The following is a 23057-nucleotide window of genomic DNA, read 5'->3' as shown; positions in this document are numbered from 1 at the left end:
CTCTCATTCCTTCCCTGTCCAAAATGCTCCTCTTTGGCCTCTACACTCCCATATATTGGTCTCCTCCTATTAAAATAAATTTAAATTCCTTGTGGGCAGGGACTGCCTAGTTTGCTTGGGAACATTTGTATAAACAGATAAAGAATGGCATAAAATAATTTTAAAAGAAATAAAACTTCCATTATACCCTGCTCCTACAGGACCCACTAATACTGACTGGGGGTGGGATGGTGAGGCTGAAATGAAAGTCTGTGTTAAAGCTTTCTCAGGGAGCACATCGACATCAAAAACAATCAGAGAAGGACTTTGATGACAGAGAGGTGATATATGAACTCAGCTCCCCTCTTTACCTGAAAACAAATTAAAATGCAACAAATACAATAAAAGCAGGACACCTAAAAGTTGGAAGAAAATGCTTAGAGAAAGCCCCCCGGGTTGGGGTGGGGGTGGGGGAGCTAGAAGAAAAACTGAAGAAATGAGCAAGCAATTGGAATACCAGAAAATAAAATGGAATGACCACAAGAACCTGGAAAGCAGTTAGAGGGTCTAATTAAAAACAAAGAGAAGAGTTAACTCTAGTAGTAAATCTGGAGTTCTTAATGAAACACTTAATAAGTAAATCAGCTGCTTAGAACTGAAGTTGGAAAACCTCATACACTCAAAATGGTGGAAATGTAATTAAAAAAAACTTCAAAGATAGGAGAATTGTTTGAGCCAAGTCAAAAGACAGCAAAATTGGAAGAATGGAAGATATCCAAAGTCAAAAGCAATTCTTGAAAAACAGAACTTGAAGAATCCAAGGCTCACTGGCCTCACCAAAAAACATGATAAAACAAAGGAAATCCATACCACTTTTGGAAAAAAAAATTATAGAAAATTGCTTGGAAGCGTTAGAACCAAAGGGAAGAGTGCAGTTTGAAAGAATCCACAGGTTACAACTTGTTGTATTGGATTCTGAGGTTTTATTCAAATAGATATGTGGCTGCCACACTCTGGATCTCCAAAATCAAAGAGAAAATATTACAGTCATCCAGGAAAAGAGATCATGCAGAAACTTCAGTCAGAATCACCCAGGACTACTCACCATTAATGAAAGATGAAAGGAAAGGTTAGAATATACCCCCCCCCCAAAAAAATAGCAGGAAATGCTTAGTGGGAAATGGTTAGAATCAAAGAATAACACTCTACAAAGTTGAACACAATTTTATAGCAGGAACAAAAAAACAAAACCAACAAACCTTCATTAGAATTAATGGCTTGGCAAACCCTTCTTCTGAGAAAATATCTGAGTTGGACAGTATTTGAAATGCAATTCAGGGAACAAATTTAAGAAAGGTAAGCAAATATGGATGTCTCCAAAGGAATAGCTGATCAATCAGTGCTCACATTTTGAAAAGGGAAAAAACAAAAAACCTAGTGATCCTTGGAATTTTTTACTTCATGTGAGGGTCACTGAGGAAATAAAGAGAAACAAGCTTTAAAATTGGTATTCAAAAAGTACACTAGAAAAGAAGCGGAGAGGAGATGGGAAGGGGGAGAGGAAGGAAAGAAGGAAGTTAGGAAGGAAAAAAAGGAAAACAAAAAAATTTAATGGGGGGAGGGAACCAGAGATGAAAATGATTAGAGGGGAGGATGACTGTAAGAAAGCCTCTCATGAATCATCCCCTTATCAGGGACAGGCAAAAAAAAAAAAAAAAGGTTTAAAAAACCCAAAAGATTACAGTAGTATGGGCTGAATTAAGATAGGAAAGAGAAGGAAGACTATCTGAGCTGGGGAAGAGGGCTTAGAGAAAAGGCCGAGGAAAACAATGAGAAAACAACTGAGAACCAATTTTCAAGAGAAAAGGTGCAAGAACCCATTTCTTGGGGAGGCAGAAGGGCAAAGAGGATCAGGATATACTGAAACAACACTATAGGTACCTAAAATGGATTCTTCCCCCAAGCCCACTCCCCCTTAAAAAAATGAAAAAACCCACAGTACTTGATAAGAAAAACCAATGGTAGTAATCATAGCCTGAGTATGAATGAGATGAGCTTTCTCCTAAAGAGAACAACAAAACTCTACCAAAAAATACACATACAGATATATTTATAAAAAATACTTAAAACGTTATGGTATATAGTGTTAAAACGAAGGGTTAGAGTATATTCATCTCAGATGAATGCAAAAAAGCAGGTGCAGATAAGATCTCAAACAAGGAAAAATGTAAAAAATGCAATCAACAGGCAAAAACCGGAAATTACATTTTGTTTAAAGGCAACATAGATAATAAAACAAAAACAAGTCAAGTTAGTCCTACAAGATCATATTTTAAAAAATCATAGCGCTTTCTGTTTAAGATAGTAGAGAAGGAGGTTTGAAGGTAGTCAGGCTCTCATATACCTATTGAAAAACAGTAAAAAAAAAAAATATGTGAGGTCAATACGAGGAAAAGTGTAATAAGCTGACAAAAAGGCTATTTTGATCTTAAACTTCATTTAGAGAGGTATAGCAGTAATTTCACTATACTCTCTTCTGGTCAGATTACACCTGGTATTATTCAGTGCTGGTCCGTATATTTAAAGAACATTGGTAGGTTGAACCACATACATAAGATAAGGTAACCAGGATGACAAAGGGCATCACAATTGTTCCTTGTGAGGATCCTAGGGTACTCGATATGTTTAGCCCAGAAAAGAGAAGATTTAGGGCTGACTTCAGGTATCTGAAAGACTGTCATATGGATGAGGGATTTAATTTGTTATACTAGGCCTATGAGAGAAAAAGGAGCACTGGGTAGAAATTGCAAAGAGGCAAATTTAGGTTTAATAAAAAATTCCTAACAGTTAATTCCCCCTCACTGGAGATCTTCACACAAAAGCTAGATCAGCACTTTTCAGCTATGTTGTAGAGAGGATTCTTTGTTCCTGTATGGCTTTGGACTACATGGCCTCTGAGGTCTCTTCCAACTTTGTGATTCTGTGAAAAACAGCTTTAAAAAAGCCCCAACAAAATAAAATCAACCAAAATAAAAATTCTGCAGAGTGCTAACAATTTTTTTTTTAATAGCACAATGGAGTCAGTTAATGCACCAGAAAACAACAGAGATAGGGAAGGAAATGATGCAAGATTTCCCAAAAGATGTTCTAAAATGACTAAAAGACACAGTCAAAGAAATTAAATAAGAATTACAACTAGTAAGAAAATTACAAAAGCAATGAGTCTAAAAAAAGTTGTGATGCATGTGGAGCTCTAACATGGGCACCTTACCCTCCCACCCTCAGACAAGCTATTCCAGGCTCAATGACTGACACAGAAAATATAACAAAAAACTGAAAGGAACAGAATAAAACATTTTGGAAGGTGAGTGTATGCATGACATATATATACCAATAATATGTAACATGTCCTTACTATGTACTAGGCACTGTGCTAAGTACTTTAAAGTTATTATTTCATTTGATTTTCAGAATAATCCTGGGAAGTAGGTGTCATTATTATACCCATTTTACAGATGAGAACAAACTGAGGTTAAATTGCCCAGGGATACAAAGCTAGCAAGGGTCTGAGGCTGAATTTGAACTCAGTTCTTCCCTTCAGGTCCAGGGCCCTATCCACTGCATCACCTAGTTGTACCCATACTGCCAGTGAGCAAAACACTGTTGCTTATTCATTCTCCCCCTGAATCAAATTCTAACATTCCCTTGACATTTCATTTCATTTCACAAAGTCATCCTAACCTCTTTTAATCTATCTAGCTGATCTAACATCAAACAGGGTCAAAAGCTAGCAGTTCAGGACTAGGATTTTGGTCAGGGCTCAGTAATGGTGGCATAGCTAGAGTTTCCTGTTCTTTTCTTTCCTCAGATGAATCTCCACTTCAGGTTGGTCACCTAGTACTACCAAAGAGTCAGGGTCTTGTGCCGGATCAAAGAGTTTGCTTGTTTTGCTTTGATCAGAGGCAGTGGTACCAATTCAGTGACAATTGTGGGCACAGGTGTAAAGGCAAATTCTGTTTTCCTAGTACAGAACACATCACCAAAGCTCTGGTACTGAAGAAGGAAGCAGCCCAAAAGTGTCCACTGATGGTAAGGTATAGTAGTTGTTTGTGTGGTACCCTGGCAGTTTCCATTAAAATGCTGGGAAATAGAACAGATCTGCCAGGTATTCTATTTTATAAACAGACCATGAATATATCCCCATATCCTGAACATCATCAGAAAAAGAGTGAAGATACTATGGCCTAAAATTAAGGTTTCCTGGTGGCTGCTAATTGGTCTAGTGTCATGAGATACCTGACTACATTAAAGTATCTACCAAGTCAAACTGTAAGAAGCTTTGGGTTGACTCTTTATTCCCTCCCAATGAGAGGTCTGTGACATTTCAGTACTTCAAAATACACTAGAACTTTGTGTCAGAGGATTCAGTGGTCAGAAAACCCTGGTCTTTCTATTCTGGCTGGAAGATCCAAAAGTTGGAAGCAGCCAGAAAGTTCACTTAACCTACCTCCAATTCTAAACAGGAATCTTCTCTAGAACATGGAGGCAGGATGGCTGATTGAGATGTCTTTTAAATATTTCTTGTCTCCAACTCTGTGGTTGCTAAGTGAGGTATCTCCCCTGAAAATGACTGTATGGCTGACAGTATAGAAACAGAACCCCATTTTAGTCACCTTGCTCATGCCAAAGGGTTTAGTTATAAAACATATTTGTAAAGGCACACTTCTCTTCTCCCTCTACATTACTTTACTTGGTGATCTCATCAGCTACTCTGATCATCACCTCTCTATATTGATTATTCTCAAATCTGCCTATCCTGTCGCAATCTCTCTGCACACCTCCAAGCTCGCATCTCCAATGGCCATTCAGACATCTCAAACTGGCTTATAGACACTTAAAGCTCAACATGTCCAAAACTGAACTTACCATATTAAGTGCTTTATTATTCAATAGTTTCAGTCGTGCTGAACTCTTCTTGACCTTGTGGATCTCTGTCCAAGGTTTTCTTGGCAAAGATACTGAAATGGTTTGTCATTTCCTTCTCCAGTGTGGCAAACAGAGGTTAAATGAGTGCCCAAGGTCACACAGCTCAGAAGTTTCTGAGGCTGGATTTGAAATCCAGAGATTCCTGACTCCAAGCCCAGCACTCCATCCACTGTACCCTAATGGCTTAATAAATGTTGATTGATTGATTGCTGTGTGAGGGTTGGCAGAGATGAAGTCACTTCCACCTTAACTCATCTTGAAGAACCTCATGAAGTCCCTCTCTGAACTGGTCCATCAGGGCTGCCTCATTTCACTGGATTGTGTCTCAGCCTTCTGAAAGATCCTGAGTAATACATGACCAAGTAAGTCCCTTCTCTCAAACAGCAGTTTGCCAAACATGCCAATTTGCATTTTCAGGCTATAGAAGGTCTTTATATGCTTGCTGCAGTTCAACAAGCAGCTACATATGACCCATCTCAATGTTTTTAGGAGCAGACTTTCTACTCTGTTATGAACAGCATCAACCTGATGTATCATGAAATCTAATAGGTACAAGGACAAAATGCTGATTTCCCCACAAGTGAGAAAGCTTTGGTGGCAGAGCTTTCTGCGAAGCAGGCTTTGGGCTCAGAAGCTTCCTAGCTAACTGGTGCACCTTGAAGAGATTCAATGAGCTGAGTATGTCTGAAGGAGTCTGGACCAATTGCCCACAAAGCTGAACGGTCTTTTTCTTGAAAGCTACCAACTATCCATGTAGAATGGTGCTCTCTAGTCATTCCTTCCCTGCTGCCTGAAAACATGTCTAAGTCCACCACCTCCCCACCCCATGTTTGTATGTAGAGTCAAGAGAACTAATACAAGGCAAGTGCTCACATGGTGGTCAGAAGCAACAAAAGACACTCTCACAACTCTGGAACTGACTGCATGTCACAGGAGACAGTGGCACATGGCCACCCATCATGGCATGCCCTCATCAAAGAAGGTGCTGTGCTCCATAAGCAAAGCAGAAGTGAAGTAGTGAAAAAAGAAACATGAGATGCACCAATTTAGAGAATCCACCCCAAGTGTTCACATGGACTATTTGTGCCCAATCTGTGGTAGAGTCTTCCAACCCCATATTGGTCTGATCAGCCATAGTCAGACACACTGTAACTTCACTCTTAACATGGTGGTGTCATTTTGGTTCTCTTCAAGAATGAAGGGCAACAGCCAACTCTTTTCACTCTACCATCATAGAAACTGTAAGTTTAATGATCACTTTCATTCTGCTGAGCCTCAGATCTATAGTCTCTCACCTAAGTCACAGGCATGCATTATAAATTGGTTCTTGGACATCCAATTTGGATGATCTATAGGCACCTCACTCAATGTGTCCAAAACAGAACTTAATTATCTTTCTCCCCCCAACCCTCTCATTTTCCAAACTTCTCTATTACTGTCTAGGTCATCACAATTCTCCCAATCACCAAGCTCCCAACCTCAAGGACATCCTCAATTCTTTCTTGTACTTGTTCTTTATAAATTTATATTCACTTTTGACTTTTTAATGGTTCTTTCCATTTAAATTGTTATAGTCATTGTGTATATTCTTTTCTTGGCTCTGCTTACTGCATCAGTTCAGAAATATCTTCTCCTACTTCTCTGTATTCATCATATTCGTAATTTCTTACAGCACAGTAATGTTCCTTTACATTCATGTGCTCTGAACTCTTATTAAAACATTTCACTGATATTGTTTTTAAGATTGCTAGCACTTCCCAATGATTTCCTCTTCCCATCCCAAGAGAATCCTCTCTTGTAGCAAAGAGGTATTGTTCTGCAAAACAAATCACTGTATTGGCCAAATCTGAAAATACATGCCTCTTTCTAAACCGATGGCCCAACTACCAAAAGAAGAGAGGGAGGTCCAACCAATCCTGCGACATTATGAACGGTTACCATATTGATTAGAGTTCTCATGTCTTTCATAATCATTCTCCTTTTTCTACTTACTTTGCTCTGCACTGATTGGCAAGAGTCTTCCCAATGTTTCTCTGAATTCTTCCTATCTATCATTTCTTATGGGACAATTCCATCTACATTTATAAACCACATTTATAAGTTCCACTACATTTATAAACCCCAATTTGATTGGACATTTCTTAATTAATAGGTACTTTCCTTCCTTCCAGATCTTGGCTACTATAAAAAGTATAGTATATTTTGTTCCTTTTCTCTCTCTCAATCTCTCTCTCTCTAACCTCCTTTAACTATATACTTATTATCAAGGGGTCAAAAGGCATGGAGAGAGTTAAGACCTGACTATTTTTCATTTTATCTATAAGAAAAAATTTTTTGGAAGGCTATACTAGCACCACTTAAAACATACTGAAAGTAGAGCTTAATAAACTTTCTTTGCCCTTTTCATTTCCTTTAGTATAGTAACATCTCCAGTACTCTTCCTATTCTAAAGACTCATTATAATCTTTAACATCTCTCTCTCTTCCTTATTCTTGTTACCACCACATCTTGAAAGCTACCAACCACATTAGCACATTAACAAGTCCCAAGTCCAGGCACTTGTTTCTTGATGAGAGATGACTGGTAGAGTGATCCAGAGCATCTTAATCACACCTTTACAACTGCACACGTGGATTACTCTACCAATTTACTCATTTTCCAATCTATCTCGCATCGAACAGTTAAGAATCCCTTCTTTCAAGTACCATTTTTATTTTATCATGTCACACACCCTGAAATGTTTCTGTGGCTCCCAATGATCTCTTTCATCAAGTTAATATTCTTAGCCACAGGCTTCAAGATTCTACCAACTACCTCATACTTTTCTCTTCTCCTCCCCACAACTTGCTACAACCTCTCCAGGTTCTGGTCTGTTTGCATCTCTTGCTACATTCCAGACTGTACTCTCTTCTCCAGTTGGGCAAGTCTATTTATCATTTCTTCTTTTACTTTTAAACCATCAAACGCAGCCTATGCTACAGTGGAGACAAGGAAGGAGGTAGAATGACATTCCATCCTTTTGAAAGCCTGTAACTATATTGTGACTGTTTTATAGACCATTTTCCCCTCACACTCTTTTGTCTTTCTCCTAACCTCTTTAGCCCAGGATTCAGGGACTGGGACGCTAAAGGAATCTGGGTAGTTGTGGGAGGAGACAGCAATTCTTGCTTAAACTGTCCAGGTTCCCTTTTTCCCCCCCTCTACTTTAAGTACTAAATTCAACATGTCATTTCCCTTCGCCAGAACGGGCTTCCCACTCTTCTCTGCCAAACCACATCCCTCTCCTCTTTCTAAATTCTGCTTAAGACACCTCCTCCATTAAGTCTTACTAGAATTCCAGTAACCTTACATCTCCACTCTTTTTCAAATATCCATCATTTGTGTATATCTTTAGAAATGCAGCTATGTCTTTCTGTCACTTGTACTTATAATTTATCCAAAATTTTATTGTCCATGTTTGCATCTCATCTATGGCTAATGCTGCTTTCAAATAATATTAAGATTTTAATTAAGTTATCTGGTATAACCATTTACCATTCTATTTACCCTAACCTTTTTTGGATAAGAAATTATAACTGAAAATTAGGAAGCTTTTAAAACATATACAGCACAGATGCTATAGGATGCTGAGCAGACAGTTTAAGGTATTTTTTAATAAGCAAGAGGTTAATTAGATGCATATATATTGCAATATAAGTAAAAAATACTTTATAATATAAACTATCCACAGGTTAACTGCCATTTTAAAACAATCTTATATTCTCCCCTATTTGCATAATCAAGAAAACATTTCATGAACAGTAAAGGATTATGACTGTAGCCCTGTTTTTCTGTCTCAAGAATTCCCAGAACATATAGCATTGACTGTTTCATGAAGACAAATTCTGGGAGGCTTTGGGTATAGGGGATGAGCACTGGTTTGTGAAGAGTTCTGGTAAGAAGAAAGTGGAAGATCAAAGGGAAAAGGTGCAAAATTTGAAAGAGGCAGACACATCCTGTGCTTTGAGGAACACGTGGGGTTGGCATTGCTATACGATTTGTTTCCAACCCACTCCTTGCCCCCCAAAAGGTTCTAAGAAACACCACTTGGGGAGGCATGGTGTAGACACTGTGCTCTGAACTGAATCCAGTCTGAGTGAGATAAGCCCCTCAGACATGTTATCCCTTTGCTACCATGGGGGAAGGCACAAATTAAAGGCCCTTCAGCTAGGTAACATAGTGGATAGCACACTGGACCTGGAGTCAGGAAGACCTCATTTCAAATCCTACCTCAGATACTTACTAGATTACATGACCCTGGGCAAGTCATGTAATCTGTTTGCCTCAAGTTTCCCCAACTGTAAATGAAGATTACTTACTTCCTAAGGTTGTGGTGAGGGTCAAATGAAATATCTGCAAAGCACTTAGCATAGTGCCTGATGCACAGTAGGGACTTAATAAATATTCCTTCCCTTCCCCAGCATCTAAGCAGGAAGCCTCTTTCTGCTCTCTGTAGTAAGAAATCCGTGATCTGCTATATACCCTTTGCTGTCTGTGCTGATCGGTTTCTCCACACACACCCCCCCCCCCCACACACACACCTGCTCCTCTTTTTCTATTCTAAATTGTTCTCCCTATTACATAAAACTAATTTAGCATGCAAGCCTTGAGTACATGATCATCTGGGAAGCAGGCAGGAAGGAGAGAGCTAGAGGGGGACTGGAGCATACAGAGCTCTGTTCAAAGAGGAAGTCAGAATCAGGTGGAGGCACTGTAATCCAACCAAAAGCTTTCACAGACCCCCCACCAAAAAAACAAAATGAAACAAAAAACTTAGCAACCCATGGAGTTGTGACCTATTTCTAAAGAGACCCAAAGTTAGCAGCAGGAGAAATAAAGACTAGAGAGACTTTAATATGAATCTGAGTTGTCCTTAAACATCATGGAGGAGGAGAAGGGGTAATGAGTGAAGAAGAACAAGAGGGGAAAAGGGAGAGGGAGGGAAAGAGAAAGAGAGATTTTATCAAGCACTCTAGCCAAGGGCAAAGAGGGGATACAGGAGAGGGATTATACTATGTGGGCTTTCCTGGGTCCTTTATCCTTGGCATTGAACCCAGTGCTACACGTATCATTATTATATCTTGTTTTATATCTTTACCATTACATCTCAATATTATTGAGAAAATGGAATATATTCTATTTTCTTTGTAGCTTTTCTATCCTGTAAACACTGGATCACAGATCGCAGATTCTCAGAGTTGGGAGGGACCTTCACAGGCTTCAAATACTGATTAGTTTCTGATAAATTCTTGCTACAACAATCCCAATCACTGGACATTTCCGATGATGAGGAACTCACATCTATCTCCTAAGGTAGCTAACTCACTTGTGGGCAGTTTTAAACGTTAATTAACTTTCCTTTATATCTGCCTCTCAGAAACTTCTGCTTACGGGGCCTACTTCTATACTTCACATGATGGACAGAGTACTGGGCTTAAGAGTTAGGAAGACCTGTGTTCAAATCCAACCTCTGACCCTTATTATTTGTGTGGCCCTAGGCAAGTCACAACCTCTGCTCAACTCAGTTTCCTCAACCACAAACAGCCATAATAATATCACCTACCTCTCAGGGCTGTTGTGAGAATCGAATGAGATAATATTTGTAGAGTAATTAATGCAGTGCCTAGCACATAGTTTTTTGCCAAGAAGAACTAGTAAAATGCTTTTTTGATATGACAATCCTTGAGATACTCAAAGACAGCTACTATGCCCTCCACACCAGTACTTTCCTGCTCCAGACTACACATCAAGAGGCCTGTCACCTAATCCCCATAAAGCATGGTCACCAGATCCCATCATCCTAGCTGCCCTCTCCTGGAAATGCTGTGATTTGTTTAAAAAAAAAAAAAAGCCATGATCAGATCTGTGATTTTATTTGTATGAGGAAGTCCCAGTCAGGAAAATCCCTGAACCAAGAGTGATCAGTAGCCCTTTCGCATCTTTTAATCTTGAAGAATCATCTGGGGAACTGAGTTTAGACTAGTCACAGAGCCAAGATGTATCAGAGGCAGTATTTGAACCTAGGTCTTTTTGATTGTGAAGAAGTAGCTCTCTATATACTATACTACACTGTATTCTTTCTAAAATGTTATGCTCAGAACTGATACAATGCTCTGAATGCTACCTGACCATGGTGAAATGCACACAGTGGTTCTACTGCCTTCCTATACTGACTTGGGTCAGAAGACCTAGGTTCAAATCTCATCTCTAACATTTACTGCAGGAGTAACCTTGGGCAAGTCTCTTAAGCTACACAGGATTCAAGTTCCTTCATCTGGAAAACAGAGATAAAAGGTTGCTGTGAAGATTGAATGAGAGAAGATGCCTTTTTTCTTATAGAACTTAAAATTCTATTTAAATGTTAATTATTATTATTATTCTTAGCTTCAAAATACAGATTATCCAATTTCATCTGTTGCAAATTCTGAATGAAATTAAGCATATCTTGATCATTTCAGGAATGATAAATGCTCTGAGAGATAATACTGTGCTGCTGTGAAAATTGTGGGTTTCAGAGGTGTTTAACATTTACGCGTTACTGTGCTATGTAACAGGAACATATTTATTATGTCATTCATTACAACATTCATAGATTGTCATATTCAGTCATTTATTAAGTGCCCACTGTGTGCCAAAAGGGGCAGCTAGATGGCACAGTGTTTAGGGCATTGGGACTGGAGTTGGGAAGATTGATCTTCCTAAATTCAAATCCAGCCTCAGACACTTACTCTGTGACCAACTCACTGAACTGGGTCTGCCTCAGTTACCTCATCTACAAAATGAGTTGGAGAAGGCAATGATAAACCAGTCCCGTACCTCTGCCAAGAAAACCCCCAATGGGGTCAGGAAGACACAGATATGACTGAAAAGAACTGAACAACAACAAAATGTGCACCAGGCGTCATACTAAGTGCTGGTGGTACAAAGAAAGGTAAAAGACAATCCCTTCCTTTTGGGTAGGAAGAGAGTGAGACAGAGTGAGGAGTTGGAGATGGCACTCTAGGTTGTTAACCTAGGGTGACTTGGAGGATGGTGGGGACATACACAGTAAAAGGGAAATTCAGAAGTAGGAGGGCTTGGGAGAAGGAAAATGAGTTCAGTTTTGGACAAGTTAAGAGGTACCATTAGCTACCATTAGTTTTATTTTGTATTATTTCTTTTCTCCCCAGTGACTTACAGGCAGAAACCATATGTTACACTTTTGTATTCCCCACAGTCCTAAGCTTGTAGGAACACAATAAATACTTGCTAATTGGTTTATATTAAATATGTACTCCTTAGAAATTACTTTGTATTGATTTTATCAACTTTCTATGTACATATTTCCTCCCTGAATAGCAACTGAGGGAAGGGACTGTTTCATCTTTGTCTTTGTACCCACAGCATCGAGCACAGTAACCTATATGTATATATATATATATATATATATATATATATATATATATCATAACTTATATAATAAATCCTTGCTGAATTGAACTGGATTAATAATGAAAATAGTAGCACTTTCTGTAGGAGAAAAAACTGGAAATGAAGTAGGGTTCAACAATTGGATAATAGCTGGAAAAACTAAAATATATTAATATAACAGAATATTATTGCACCATAAGAAATAACAAATAAAGGAATTCGAGAACCATGAAAAGACATATTAACTGATGCAGAGTAAAAAAAAAAAAGTAAAACCAAGAGAACGACAGAAACAATAAGTACATTAATCAATACTAAAAGACATCAGAATTCAACGTCCAGAATGATTTTGGATGTATAACTGATATCATATTGTTTACCTTCTCAATAGGTAGGGAAGGGAGTGGAAGAAGAAAAAGAATTTGAAACTAAAAGTGTTTTTTAAAAAAAGATATTAAAAATAAATACTAATTTTTTTTAAAAAGACATCAGAATTCAGAATAAGTTCAATGGCCAATCTTAGTTCCAAAGTTCAATGATATAATACATGGTGAACTCCATGTGTATAATGTGGCATACACTGTCAGATGTGGACACTGTCACATTTTGTTTTACTTTTTCCTTTGCTATAAAGAAGAGTTCCACTGGGGAGGGGAGAAAATATAAAAAAAAAGTGATAGCAGCTGGGGAGGTTAGGTGGCACAGTGAATAGGCCATGGAGTCAGAAGGACCTGAGTTCAAATCCAACCTCAGACACTTAACACTTACTAGCCGTGTGACCTTGGGTAAGTCACCCCAATTGCCTTGCCTTCCCACCTTCAAAAAATCAAAAACTAACGATAATAATAATTTTATTATGAAGAGTAATGTCCCTCATAAAGTTTATCTTCTAAGGTACTATGACATCTCAGACATCTGATATACAAGACCCAATCACTCATCAGTGGTATTGCCACAAACTGAAGAACACACCAAAACAAGCACTGCATACAAAATGCAGCAAGCTTATCTTCTAACATGGCAGGAAAGGAGGATGAAATTATGTCCTCGCTGCCTTTTGGGGCTGCCTTTTTCAAAAAGTCAGTCCCCTCCCCCGCACACTGATGCATGCTACTACATCAGAGATGCTGTTGCTGACAACACTTGTAGAGGCTCTCCATTTTGATTAACGCCCCCCCCCCCCCGAGTATGATGGGCCCTCCAAAGAAAGCTCCTATGGATAATTTCAATTACATTAAATTTAAAAGGGTTTGTGCAAACAAAAAGAATGCAACCAAGATTAGAAGGAAAGAAGAAAGCTGGGAAATAATTTTTACAGCCAGTGTTTCTGATAAAGGCCTCATATCTAAAATATATAGAGAACTGAGTCATTCCCCAATTGATAAATGGCCAAAGGATATGAACAGGCAGTTTTCAGAGGAAGAAACTAAAGCTATCTATAGTCATATGAAAAAATGTTCTAAATCACTATTGATCAATCAGAGAAATGCAAATTAAAACAACTCTGAGGTACCACCTCATACCTATCAAGATTGGCTAATATGAAAGAAAAGGAAAATGACAAATATTGGAGATGTGGGAAAACTGGAACACCAGTGCATTGTTGGTGGAGTTGTGAACTGATCCAAACCATTCTAGGGAACAATTTGGAACTATGTCCAAAGGGTTATAAAATTGTGAATATTCTTTGAACCAGCAATACCACTACTAGATCTGTATCCCAAAAATATCATTAAAAAGGGGAAAAGACCCACATGTACAAAGATATTTACAGAAGTTCTTTTTGTGGTAGCAAGGAATTGGAAATTGAGGAGATTCCCATCAACTGGGAAATGGCTGAACAAGTTGTGGTATCTGAATATAACGGAATACTAATGTGCTATAAGAAATGATGAGCAGGCAGACTTCAGAAAAGCCTAGAAAGACTTACATGAACTGATACTGAGTAAAGTGAGCAGAACCAAGAAAAACACTGTACACAGTAACAGTAACATTGTATGATGATCAACTCTGACAGGACAGCCAAACACATGGAGAATGAAAAACGCCAAACACATGCAGAGAAAGAACTATGGAGTCTGAAGGCAGATTAAAGTATATTATTTTTCCTTTTTTGTTCTTTTTTCTTTCTCGTGGTTTTTGCCTTTTGTTCTGATTCTTCTTTCACAACATGACTAATGCGGAAATAAGTTTAACATGACTGTACATGTTTAACCTATATTAGATTGCTTGCTGTCTTAGGGACAGGGGAAGAAAGGAGAAAAATTTGGAAGTCAAAATCTTACAAAAATCAATGTTGAAAACTATCTTTACATGTAATTGGAAAAAAAATCTCCTTCGATATCATTCACTTAAGGTTAGTTCAGCAGTGCTGCTGCCCACCTTTGCCCCCCAGTAATTTCTTACCTGATGAGCTTATATTTGGAAATGAACCCTTTTGCACAGCCTTGCTGCAAGCACTTGTAAGGACGTTCCCCTGTGTGGGAGTAAGTGTGGATAGTGAGTTTTTCCAGGGTAAGGAGTATCCTCCCACATAACTGGCAAGGATAAGTTGCCATGGACTTTGCTTCTCACCCCTTCGTCTTCAGTCTGGCTGCTGGGTTGTTGTCCCATTTAGGCACAAGAGAAGAACAGTACTTTACACACTAACTAAGCCGCAGGAGCTACACAGGCTGGAGGCCAAAAAGGGTGGCACCAAGGTTCTAGGCAAATAATCTTTGCCTAGGTTTGTACCTCTGTGTTTCTTTTGCTTTGCTTTTTTAGTCTTCCAAGTCCCAGCTTCTTAGGCAATCTCTAGCTGGTGGCTGATAGTCTGTGTTTACTGAGGCACAGGTGAGATTCCCATGGTGTGAAATTGCTAAACTCATCACTACAGGTGGAGTATTTCCAAGTATCACCAGCTTTTATCTGTGGAGAGAAGAGAAACAGTTCCTTCACATTAGCTACTTTAAAAATATTTTTTCCTCCATCAGCTTATGATCAAATACCTAGAGAGAGAAGTGAAACTCTAAGGGCTGTAAAAATACATTCTTATTTCCATTGAAGGGTCATGCCATTGTCTGACTCTCAACAAAGAAGTCACAAGCAGGGTAGAGTGGCCAAGACAAAAAAGCTCAGATTCCTTTTTGACAACTATAGCTTTTCCTATAAATATGACTCTGTACACAGAGAACTGTTTTCAGTTCAGCATTCAGCTCAGCTGACTGGATTAAAGAGAGAAAACAGGCCAAAACACCCCCCCTCCATTCAGTATGCATGTACATTTTGCTCATTCATAAACAAAATCAGCTCTGCTTATTCAAAAACTGGGATGTCCCTCTCCTCATATTGTGATTGCTATATAAACTGTTTAGCACACCTGTTTAAACTTCCAGGAGATATTGGAATAAGAGTACATTTGTATTCACCTCAACTCATTTGGTTACATGATTACTGTGCAGTAAGACTTGTGAGAGCAATATTTTAGCTGAGTATAACTACTCTTTATGTATTGGGTTGCAATGAATCGGTGTAAAGATGAATTATTATTAGAATAGAAACAAAAAGCTTAGATATTAGCTAAGGCTGATTACAGACTTGTAGGTAGTTACTGTCCTCCTAATGACAATTTAAAGTTGTATCACTGGAATTTATGAAGGAGCATTAGAGTTTGCAAAATACATATGTGATCCCATTTGAGCCTCATAACAAGTCCCTGAACTAGGTTCTATCAGTATTATTACCTTGTTTTACAGAAGAGAAAACTAAGGCTGAGAGATGTTAAGTGAGAGCTATGGTCACTCAAATAGGAAATGCGAGTAGTGGAATTTGAACCAAGTTTTCCTTACTTTCTATCCACAACTGGCAGTCTCTTCTCACTTCAGTCCATTGGGCACACAACCACCAGATTAATCTTCTTGAAGTCCAGGTTTAGTTTAGTGCCCAGTTCACAGTCTTTCCTTCTTCCTCAACTCCTGTCTTCATATTAGGGGCCTTCAACATACAAACTGATACTACCTCAACATCCTGCTTTTACAGTTCCTCAATTTACTTATTTCACATGACTTGCTTCTTACTCAACCTCAGCCATGCACAAAGATGGTCATCATCTTACCATCTCCTGCAAATACATTATTTCCATGTTCATAACTGAAATTCCTTTATCTGAACACAATCTAATGTCTTTTTATCCTCTCCTTTCTCTCACAACACCAAACTATGCTTTTCATTCACACATCTTTAACTACCTTTCATATATCTCAAACTGGATGTCCGGCAGACATCTTAACTTCAACATGTCCAAAACCAAACTCATTATCTTTCACCCTAAATAAACTCTCCTCCCCCATTACCTTTCCTATTACTATAGGGGGGCATTACCAATTCTCCTAATGCCTGAGCCTCTTTACTTAGGAGTCATTCTCAACTCCTCACTTATCTCTTTCCCCTCACATCCAGTCTGTTGCTATGGTCTGTCAATTTTACCTGCGCAGCATCTCCCAAATATGCCTCCTTCTCTATCTACTCTGACACTGCCACGACTCTCCTGCAGGCCCTCATCATCTCACACTTAGAGGTTAGTTAGTGTGAGTAAAGGGAATTATTACTAGAGTGTATTTCAAAAGGTAAGGTGGTGGTCGGAAAAAAACACAACACCTCTCAGCCTGTATCAGAGACAAAAACAGTCCTTAGGATTAGACAAAGTAAATGTCTGAACAAGTTGGTGCTGCTAAGTAGCAAGCTTAGCTAAAAAAAATCCTTGGGCAATTAGTTATTTTGGGCATCTAACAGCCAGAAGTGAATCCTTTTAAATGCCAAAACTTTTATCTTTTATCATATGAACTTTTTCTTGGTGGCCTGGGATCTTCATCATTAGCACTAATCACTGTGATGTGCCTCAGTCAGAGCTGAAGATGAAGTATTTCAGACCACAGAAGCCTTCCTACCCCAGGCCTCTCCCCACCCTGACCACTAAACCCTGGAGCACAAACAGCATGATATAGGCTTCTTAATCTTTTCTGTGTCTTGGATACTTTTGGCAAACTGGTGAAAGCTTTCTCACAATGATGCTTTTAAATGCATAAGAAGAATAACATAACAGAATAACAAAGGAAACCAAATACATTGAAAAACAGTTATCAAAATAAATTTTTCTTTTTTTTGATTAAATTTATTTATTTACTTTTAGTTTACAACATTTGGTTCCAAAATCTGTCAAGTTCCAAATTTTCTTCCCCTCCTCTCCTCCCTCCTCCCCACCCCCCACGGCAGCATGCAATCCGATATAGGTTCTACAAAAACCTTCACATTAAACATTAGTCAAATTGTAAAGAAGAATTATAACCAATGAAATGAACAATGAGAAAGAAGGAACAAAACAAAACAAAAAAAAGAGAGAGCAAATAGTTTGCTTCAATCCGCATTCAGACTCTATAGTTCTTTATCTGGATATGGATAGCCCTTTCCATCATGAGTCTTTTGTACCTCCAGTTAAGAATGACCTGGTATAAAGGAATGAGCATTGATTAGTCTAGTAATCAAGGGACCTACATTTTGGTCTTAGCCCTGATATTCATTTGGTATACAGCTACAGGCAGATCACAATGTCTCCCACTCACACTCTACTCATATGTAAATCTGAGATGATAATAACATCTACCTCACAATTAAATAATGCATTTAAAGTGCTTGGCAAGCCTTAAAGTGCTATATAAATATAAGCTTTTATTACTGATAATAATTTCCTCATTGGCAAAATGGACAGGATGTTTATACTACCTATCTCATAGTTTTGCTTTGAGAAAAGTGCACTGTTAAGCAAAGGTGGTTTCATTGGGTGAAGTGCTATGCAAATGTAAGTGGCTATTGTTACCTGGCTGGTCTATCGTCACTATGACACATTTAATACCTTCAAGGATTCTTCTGGGAAGCACAGCGAAGCCTTCTCTCCTCCTCTAAGCCAAGTACATTGTAGAGTTAATATGTCTTCGTGGGTTACAGTATTTGTACATGTCCTGACCCACTTCTTAACCTCTGTCCCCACAGATCGCAAAACTGTACTGTCTTTTCTCCCTTCATGAATGTCCCTATTGTCTGCTGTCAGCATGTTTACTTCTCACTGCTTTCTTCTTTCTTAGCTCTTCTGTCTCCTGTTGCCTCTTCATGGCTCTCAGATTTCCTTCGAATGCTGGCCTTTAAGACACACTGCTAGTACATCATAGTTTCTTTCCTTCTCCATAGCATGATGGCTATCATCACTGGATCATCTGCTTTTCTCCAGTTGTTTGTTGCTCAAGGACAATAGCCCCTCAAATCCAGCCTCAGATACCTATTAGTATGTGGATCTGGGCAAGTCACTTAACTGTGTTTGCCTCAATTTCCTCACCTATAAAATGAGCTGTAGAAAGAAATGGCAAACCAATCCAATATCTCTGCCAAGAAAATCCCAAATGGGGTCATCACACAACTGAAGAATGACTAAACATTATTTGTGCCAAAGCATTAGCATGCATAACATGAATTCAATGCAAATGTGCTTACACTTTAAAAAATACAGAAATGTATTATAGCAGCAAAGAAAGTCCCAGTCACATATCATATCCTAAAAGTCACAAAGGTGACAAAGTATACGCTGATTATAGTATTTGATGATGCAAATTGAGCATCACATGTTCTACATACAATAGAGTCATACAATGCAATTTTATTGTATGACCCACCTCCAAAACACCTATTCACTTTTACAGCATCATCTTTCTGGAGGAAAAAAAAAATGTTATAGTAACTGATACTGATCTGCATCTCTTGACCCAAGATATTTCCATGGTCAAGGTTGAAAAGCATGCTGGAACAAGTGAGGAGACAATTAAGAATAATCGTTTGACAGTGGTAATAAGATATTCTCAATCATAAGATGCTTCCCTCGAGAGTTTCTCCTGTCTTCCACTAACCCTGCATAGAACACAGTAGCAACATACAGACCAAAAGGTGCACTCATTTTTTTTTTGTGACTTACATACTTCCTAAAAATTTAGAGAGAGGCTTTTTGTTTTTTTCCCCCTTTATTCCACAAATCTCATCTCTTATTTTTTCCATTTATCCCACTGAGTCTGTCCTCTTCAAACTGCTTATATGAGATGAGCAGGCTCATTCTAATCAGAGGGTTGTGAGGAACTAGAGATGATAATGGTATAAATAATAACAGCTGATATTTAGAGAGCATTGTAAGGTTCACAAAGTACTTGATAAGCATTCTCTCATTTGATCCTCACAATAATCCAGTGAGGTGGGCACTTTAAGTATTATCCTCATTTATACAGTAGAAAACAGGTTAAAAGCTTACCAATCAAATCGATGGAGTTTAAAGAACTATTGAACTGCCAGAAAACACAATCACTCCTATCTACACCCAGAGATATGGGTGAGGGACGTGGATACCCTCCAGCTCAGAAAAACAGGGTCCACTGGCTACAGATGGAGCCTGTTCATAGACCATTCATCGGCCATCCTGACTCTGAGGACAAAGTCTAGCAGAAGAGTAGAGAATGGACAAAGAGACAAAGGGAGGAGGAACTAAAAAAGGACAAAGCCTAACTCCCTAAAAGTATGCATGGAAGGCATAGATTGACTGAAAATATCGTATGTAAATTGTTAACTTTTCCCTTTGATTTGTTCCAATGACACTACCCCTCCTCCTTGCCATGCTCCCTGCAGTACCTAGCAATAATATTTCAATACTTCCAGAATCTGTAATTTCTGCTGACACAAATCACAACCCACCTATAATTTAAGAGGTCGTCTTCAAAAATTGATGTAGCCAATAAAATAAAATCAGATGTGTCACCAGAAATAGTATTAAACTCTTAAAAATCCAAAAAGAAAGGTGCTGGGTTGTTTTCAAGAAGGCAGGAAGGTGGTGGAAAGCCCAGGCAAGGTATATAGGAGAAGTATTGTCAGTTAGCAACCAGTATGTAATATCAATGAGCTAAATCCTGGTGCTTGGGAGGGAGAAAAGAGTAAGAGCCAGGGGGACTGGTGGCCCATCATATCTCTGGTGGGAACTGTACCTTATCTAAGCTCTATTTAAATAGTATGATCCCAATATAACATATTTTCTATAGTATCATGTATTTGATAGTATCATGTTCTATGTTTATTAATGATAATTTCCACGGTTTTGGATTAAAGCCTTTGGAGTGGGAAGGGAAAAAGAGTTCCTCTGTCCTTAATACAGCACCCTCCAACCTGCCTCAACTCTTAAAACAAAAGAACATATTTCCTTTCCATGAAATTCCCCATCTATTGTAATCAAATGAATTGCATGTATTTCCACCTGGAAAGTTACTGAAGGTCACGACAAAATGCTGGCAGATGAATAATTCTGGTGTTGTGGGTCTGTTTTGTGAAATGACACACCAGACATCCTTGTCTCTAACGAAGCAGTATTTTAGCACTTGTCACTCTGGACAGATAGCATGTTTTCCCTAAAATATCAACACGTAGTTTTCAAAGCCCCTGTTACTAAAAATAATGGGCAAGTAATGGAGGTCTGCCAGTAGACCACACAAGGCGATTGTCATCTGCCTTATTTTGTTCACACCAGATTCCTTTGGGGGACAAGAGGGAGTCGAATAGAGATAAGGAGATTAGGGAAAGAACAAAACAAGTACCTGGGGTTGACTCTTATTTTAAAGACAAGATCCAGGAACCTGGGTCAGTTCTGAGAAGGGGGAGACAATGACCAGGCCATTTTTTTTACAGTTACTAGTGGTGTAACCATGGGTAGGGAGAGGGATATCAGAGTAGAATTGCTGTTCTCAATTTTTTTCAAACCTCTTAGAATGAAAATCATCTACTGGTGGTCAAGTGGTTTAATGGAACTGAGTTAATTATAATTTCTTTTTCCATTACTAGATCTTTACCAAGAGGACACATTTCTACTTTTAGTTACCTATCAGAGCACTTTAAACTTCACTTTGGTCTCTTAAGCAATTATTTTAAGAGTGATGTTCCTGAAGCATATGTCTAAATATATCACTCACTACTCAATAAACTCCAGTAGCTCCCTATTACCTGTAGGGGTCAAGAGACCAGAGTTCAAATCTGATTTCAGACACTTACTAGCTGTGTCACCTTGGCAGGTCGATTAATCTCTAAATGCTTCATCTGCAAAATGGGGATAATAACAAGGACTACCTTCCAGAGTTGTTGTGAGGTTAAGATGAGATAATAATTGAAAGTGTTTTATAAACCTTATTTACAATATAAGGCTTTATTTTGTAAAGCCTGGTATCATCTAGGATCCAATATAAACTCCTCTTTACTGGCACTTAAGGCTCTTCACAACATGACCCCAATCTACCTTCCTAGCCATATCATACATTACTCCCCTTCATTCACTCTAGGTGCTATCCGAACTGTCCTCATTTCTCAATACAACCCCCTTTTTATCCTACTTCCATGACTCTGCACATGCCCTGGATGAGCTACATCCTCACTTCTTTGTCTTAAGATTCCAGCCTCCTTCAAGACTACAGCTGATAAGCTACCTCCTACACAAAGCACTTCTTGATCCCCACAAGTACTAGTGTCTTTCTTCTACCACAAATTAACTTGTATTTATTTTGTATATAATTATGTATGTATACATTGTCTCCTCAGACATACTGTAAGCTCCTTGAGGGCAGGAACTGCTTCACTTTTGTCTTTGTTTCCCAATTGCCCATTGTAGTGCCTGATACATAGTAGGTGCTTAATAAATTATTGTTTAATTGAATGAATGCTTAGAAGCTAGTTATAGACACATGACTTATTAATAGTTATAATCTGACCTTTGATTTTTTTTCCCTTGCTGGGAATTTTTAAAGGTTCTTAAAAGTCACAGTATGTTATCTATCATTCTTTTGCCTACAATATTTGTGGCAAATAATCTACTTGGGAAATTAGGAAAGAATTCTTTGAAATCTGTTCCTAAAATAATCTTGGTGAGAATATTTTTCCTGATTTCTTTCACTTCATTAAGAACATAGAAGTCACTGTGCTATGAAAAATAAAATAGAGATATCTTATAAAAAGCTTGTCATCTGACGGGCGCTTTAGGAAGATTCAAGATGACCAAAAGTAAATCTAATTACAGAATACGATACAAAGGAGAGACAGGGATAAAGTAGTATAAGAAATTTAAGAACAAAGGTTTCCCTTTCAGCCAGACTACATATATGATGAACCTGGAGAAAAGAATGATTTTAACATTCTTTTACTTTACTCTTAACAGGTAGAGTTATGGAGAGACCATAGATAAATTCAAGGAAGAGTGGAATGAGACTGGGCAACACCTTGGATGGATTTGTGTAAAATGCAACACTATTCAAAAATGATGTGGCCATTGTGAAGGATTTTAAACACATGGCTGGGGAGTTTATGTTTAATTCTACAGGCAATAGGAAGCAATGGATGGTTTTTGAGCAAGGGAACAACACAGTCAGAGCTGTGCAATAGGAAGATTATTTTGGATGAGAGACTAGAGAGTAGAGAGACAGGAGACAAAATCTATTTAGCAGGTTATTACAAATGTCCAGGCAAAAGTAATGAGGATCTAAACTGCACTGGTGAAAATGTGAGTGTTAAGGAGGAGATGGATGCAAGAGTTACTTTGGAGGTAAAAG

At 38.4% G+C, this 23057-nt stretch overlaps 1 protein-coding gene across 13 annotated transcripts in view; it reads right to left on the bottom strand.

Moving 5' to 3' along the window:
* Window positions 1-23057, bottom strand: part of PLAGL1 (PLAG1 like zinc finger 1) — a 144540-nt gene that overhangs the window by 2905 nt on the left and 118578 nt on the right. For 11 of the 13 annotated variants that reach the window (XM_069107449.1, XM_069107459.1, XM_069107454.1 and 8 more), the window contains one exon: window positions 14821-15321. In XM_069107449.1, the coding sequence (XP_068963550.1) occupies window positions 14821-14972 (152 nt within the window). In that variant the 5' untranslated portion in view covers window positions 14973-15321. The remainder of the gene's footprint in view (window positions 1-14820; window positions 15322-23057) is intronic. The other 2 variants (XM_069107460.1, XM_069107461.1) reach the window with 2 other exon arrangements.

The sequence above is a fragment of the Petaurus breviceps genome, unplaced genomic scaffold (assembly GCF_028583685.1).
Source record: "Petaurus breviceps papuanus isolate PSGF00001 unplaced genomic scaffold, PetGlider_PUasm1.0 90064, whole genome shotgun sequence".
NCBI classification, from domain to species: domain Eukaryota; kingdom Metazoa; phylum Chordata; class Mammalia; order Diprotodontia; family Petauridae; genus Petaurus; species Petaurus breviceps.
The sequence above is the reverse complement of the archived record's forward strand: the minus strand, read 5'-3'. Positions and strand labels throughout refer to the sequence as shown.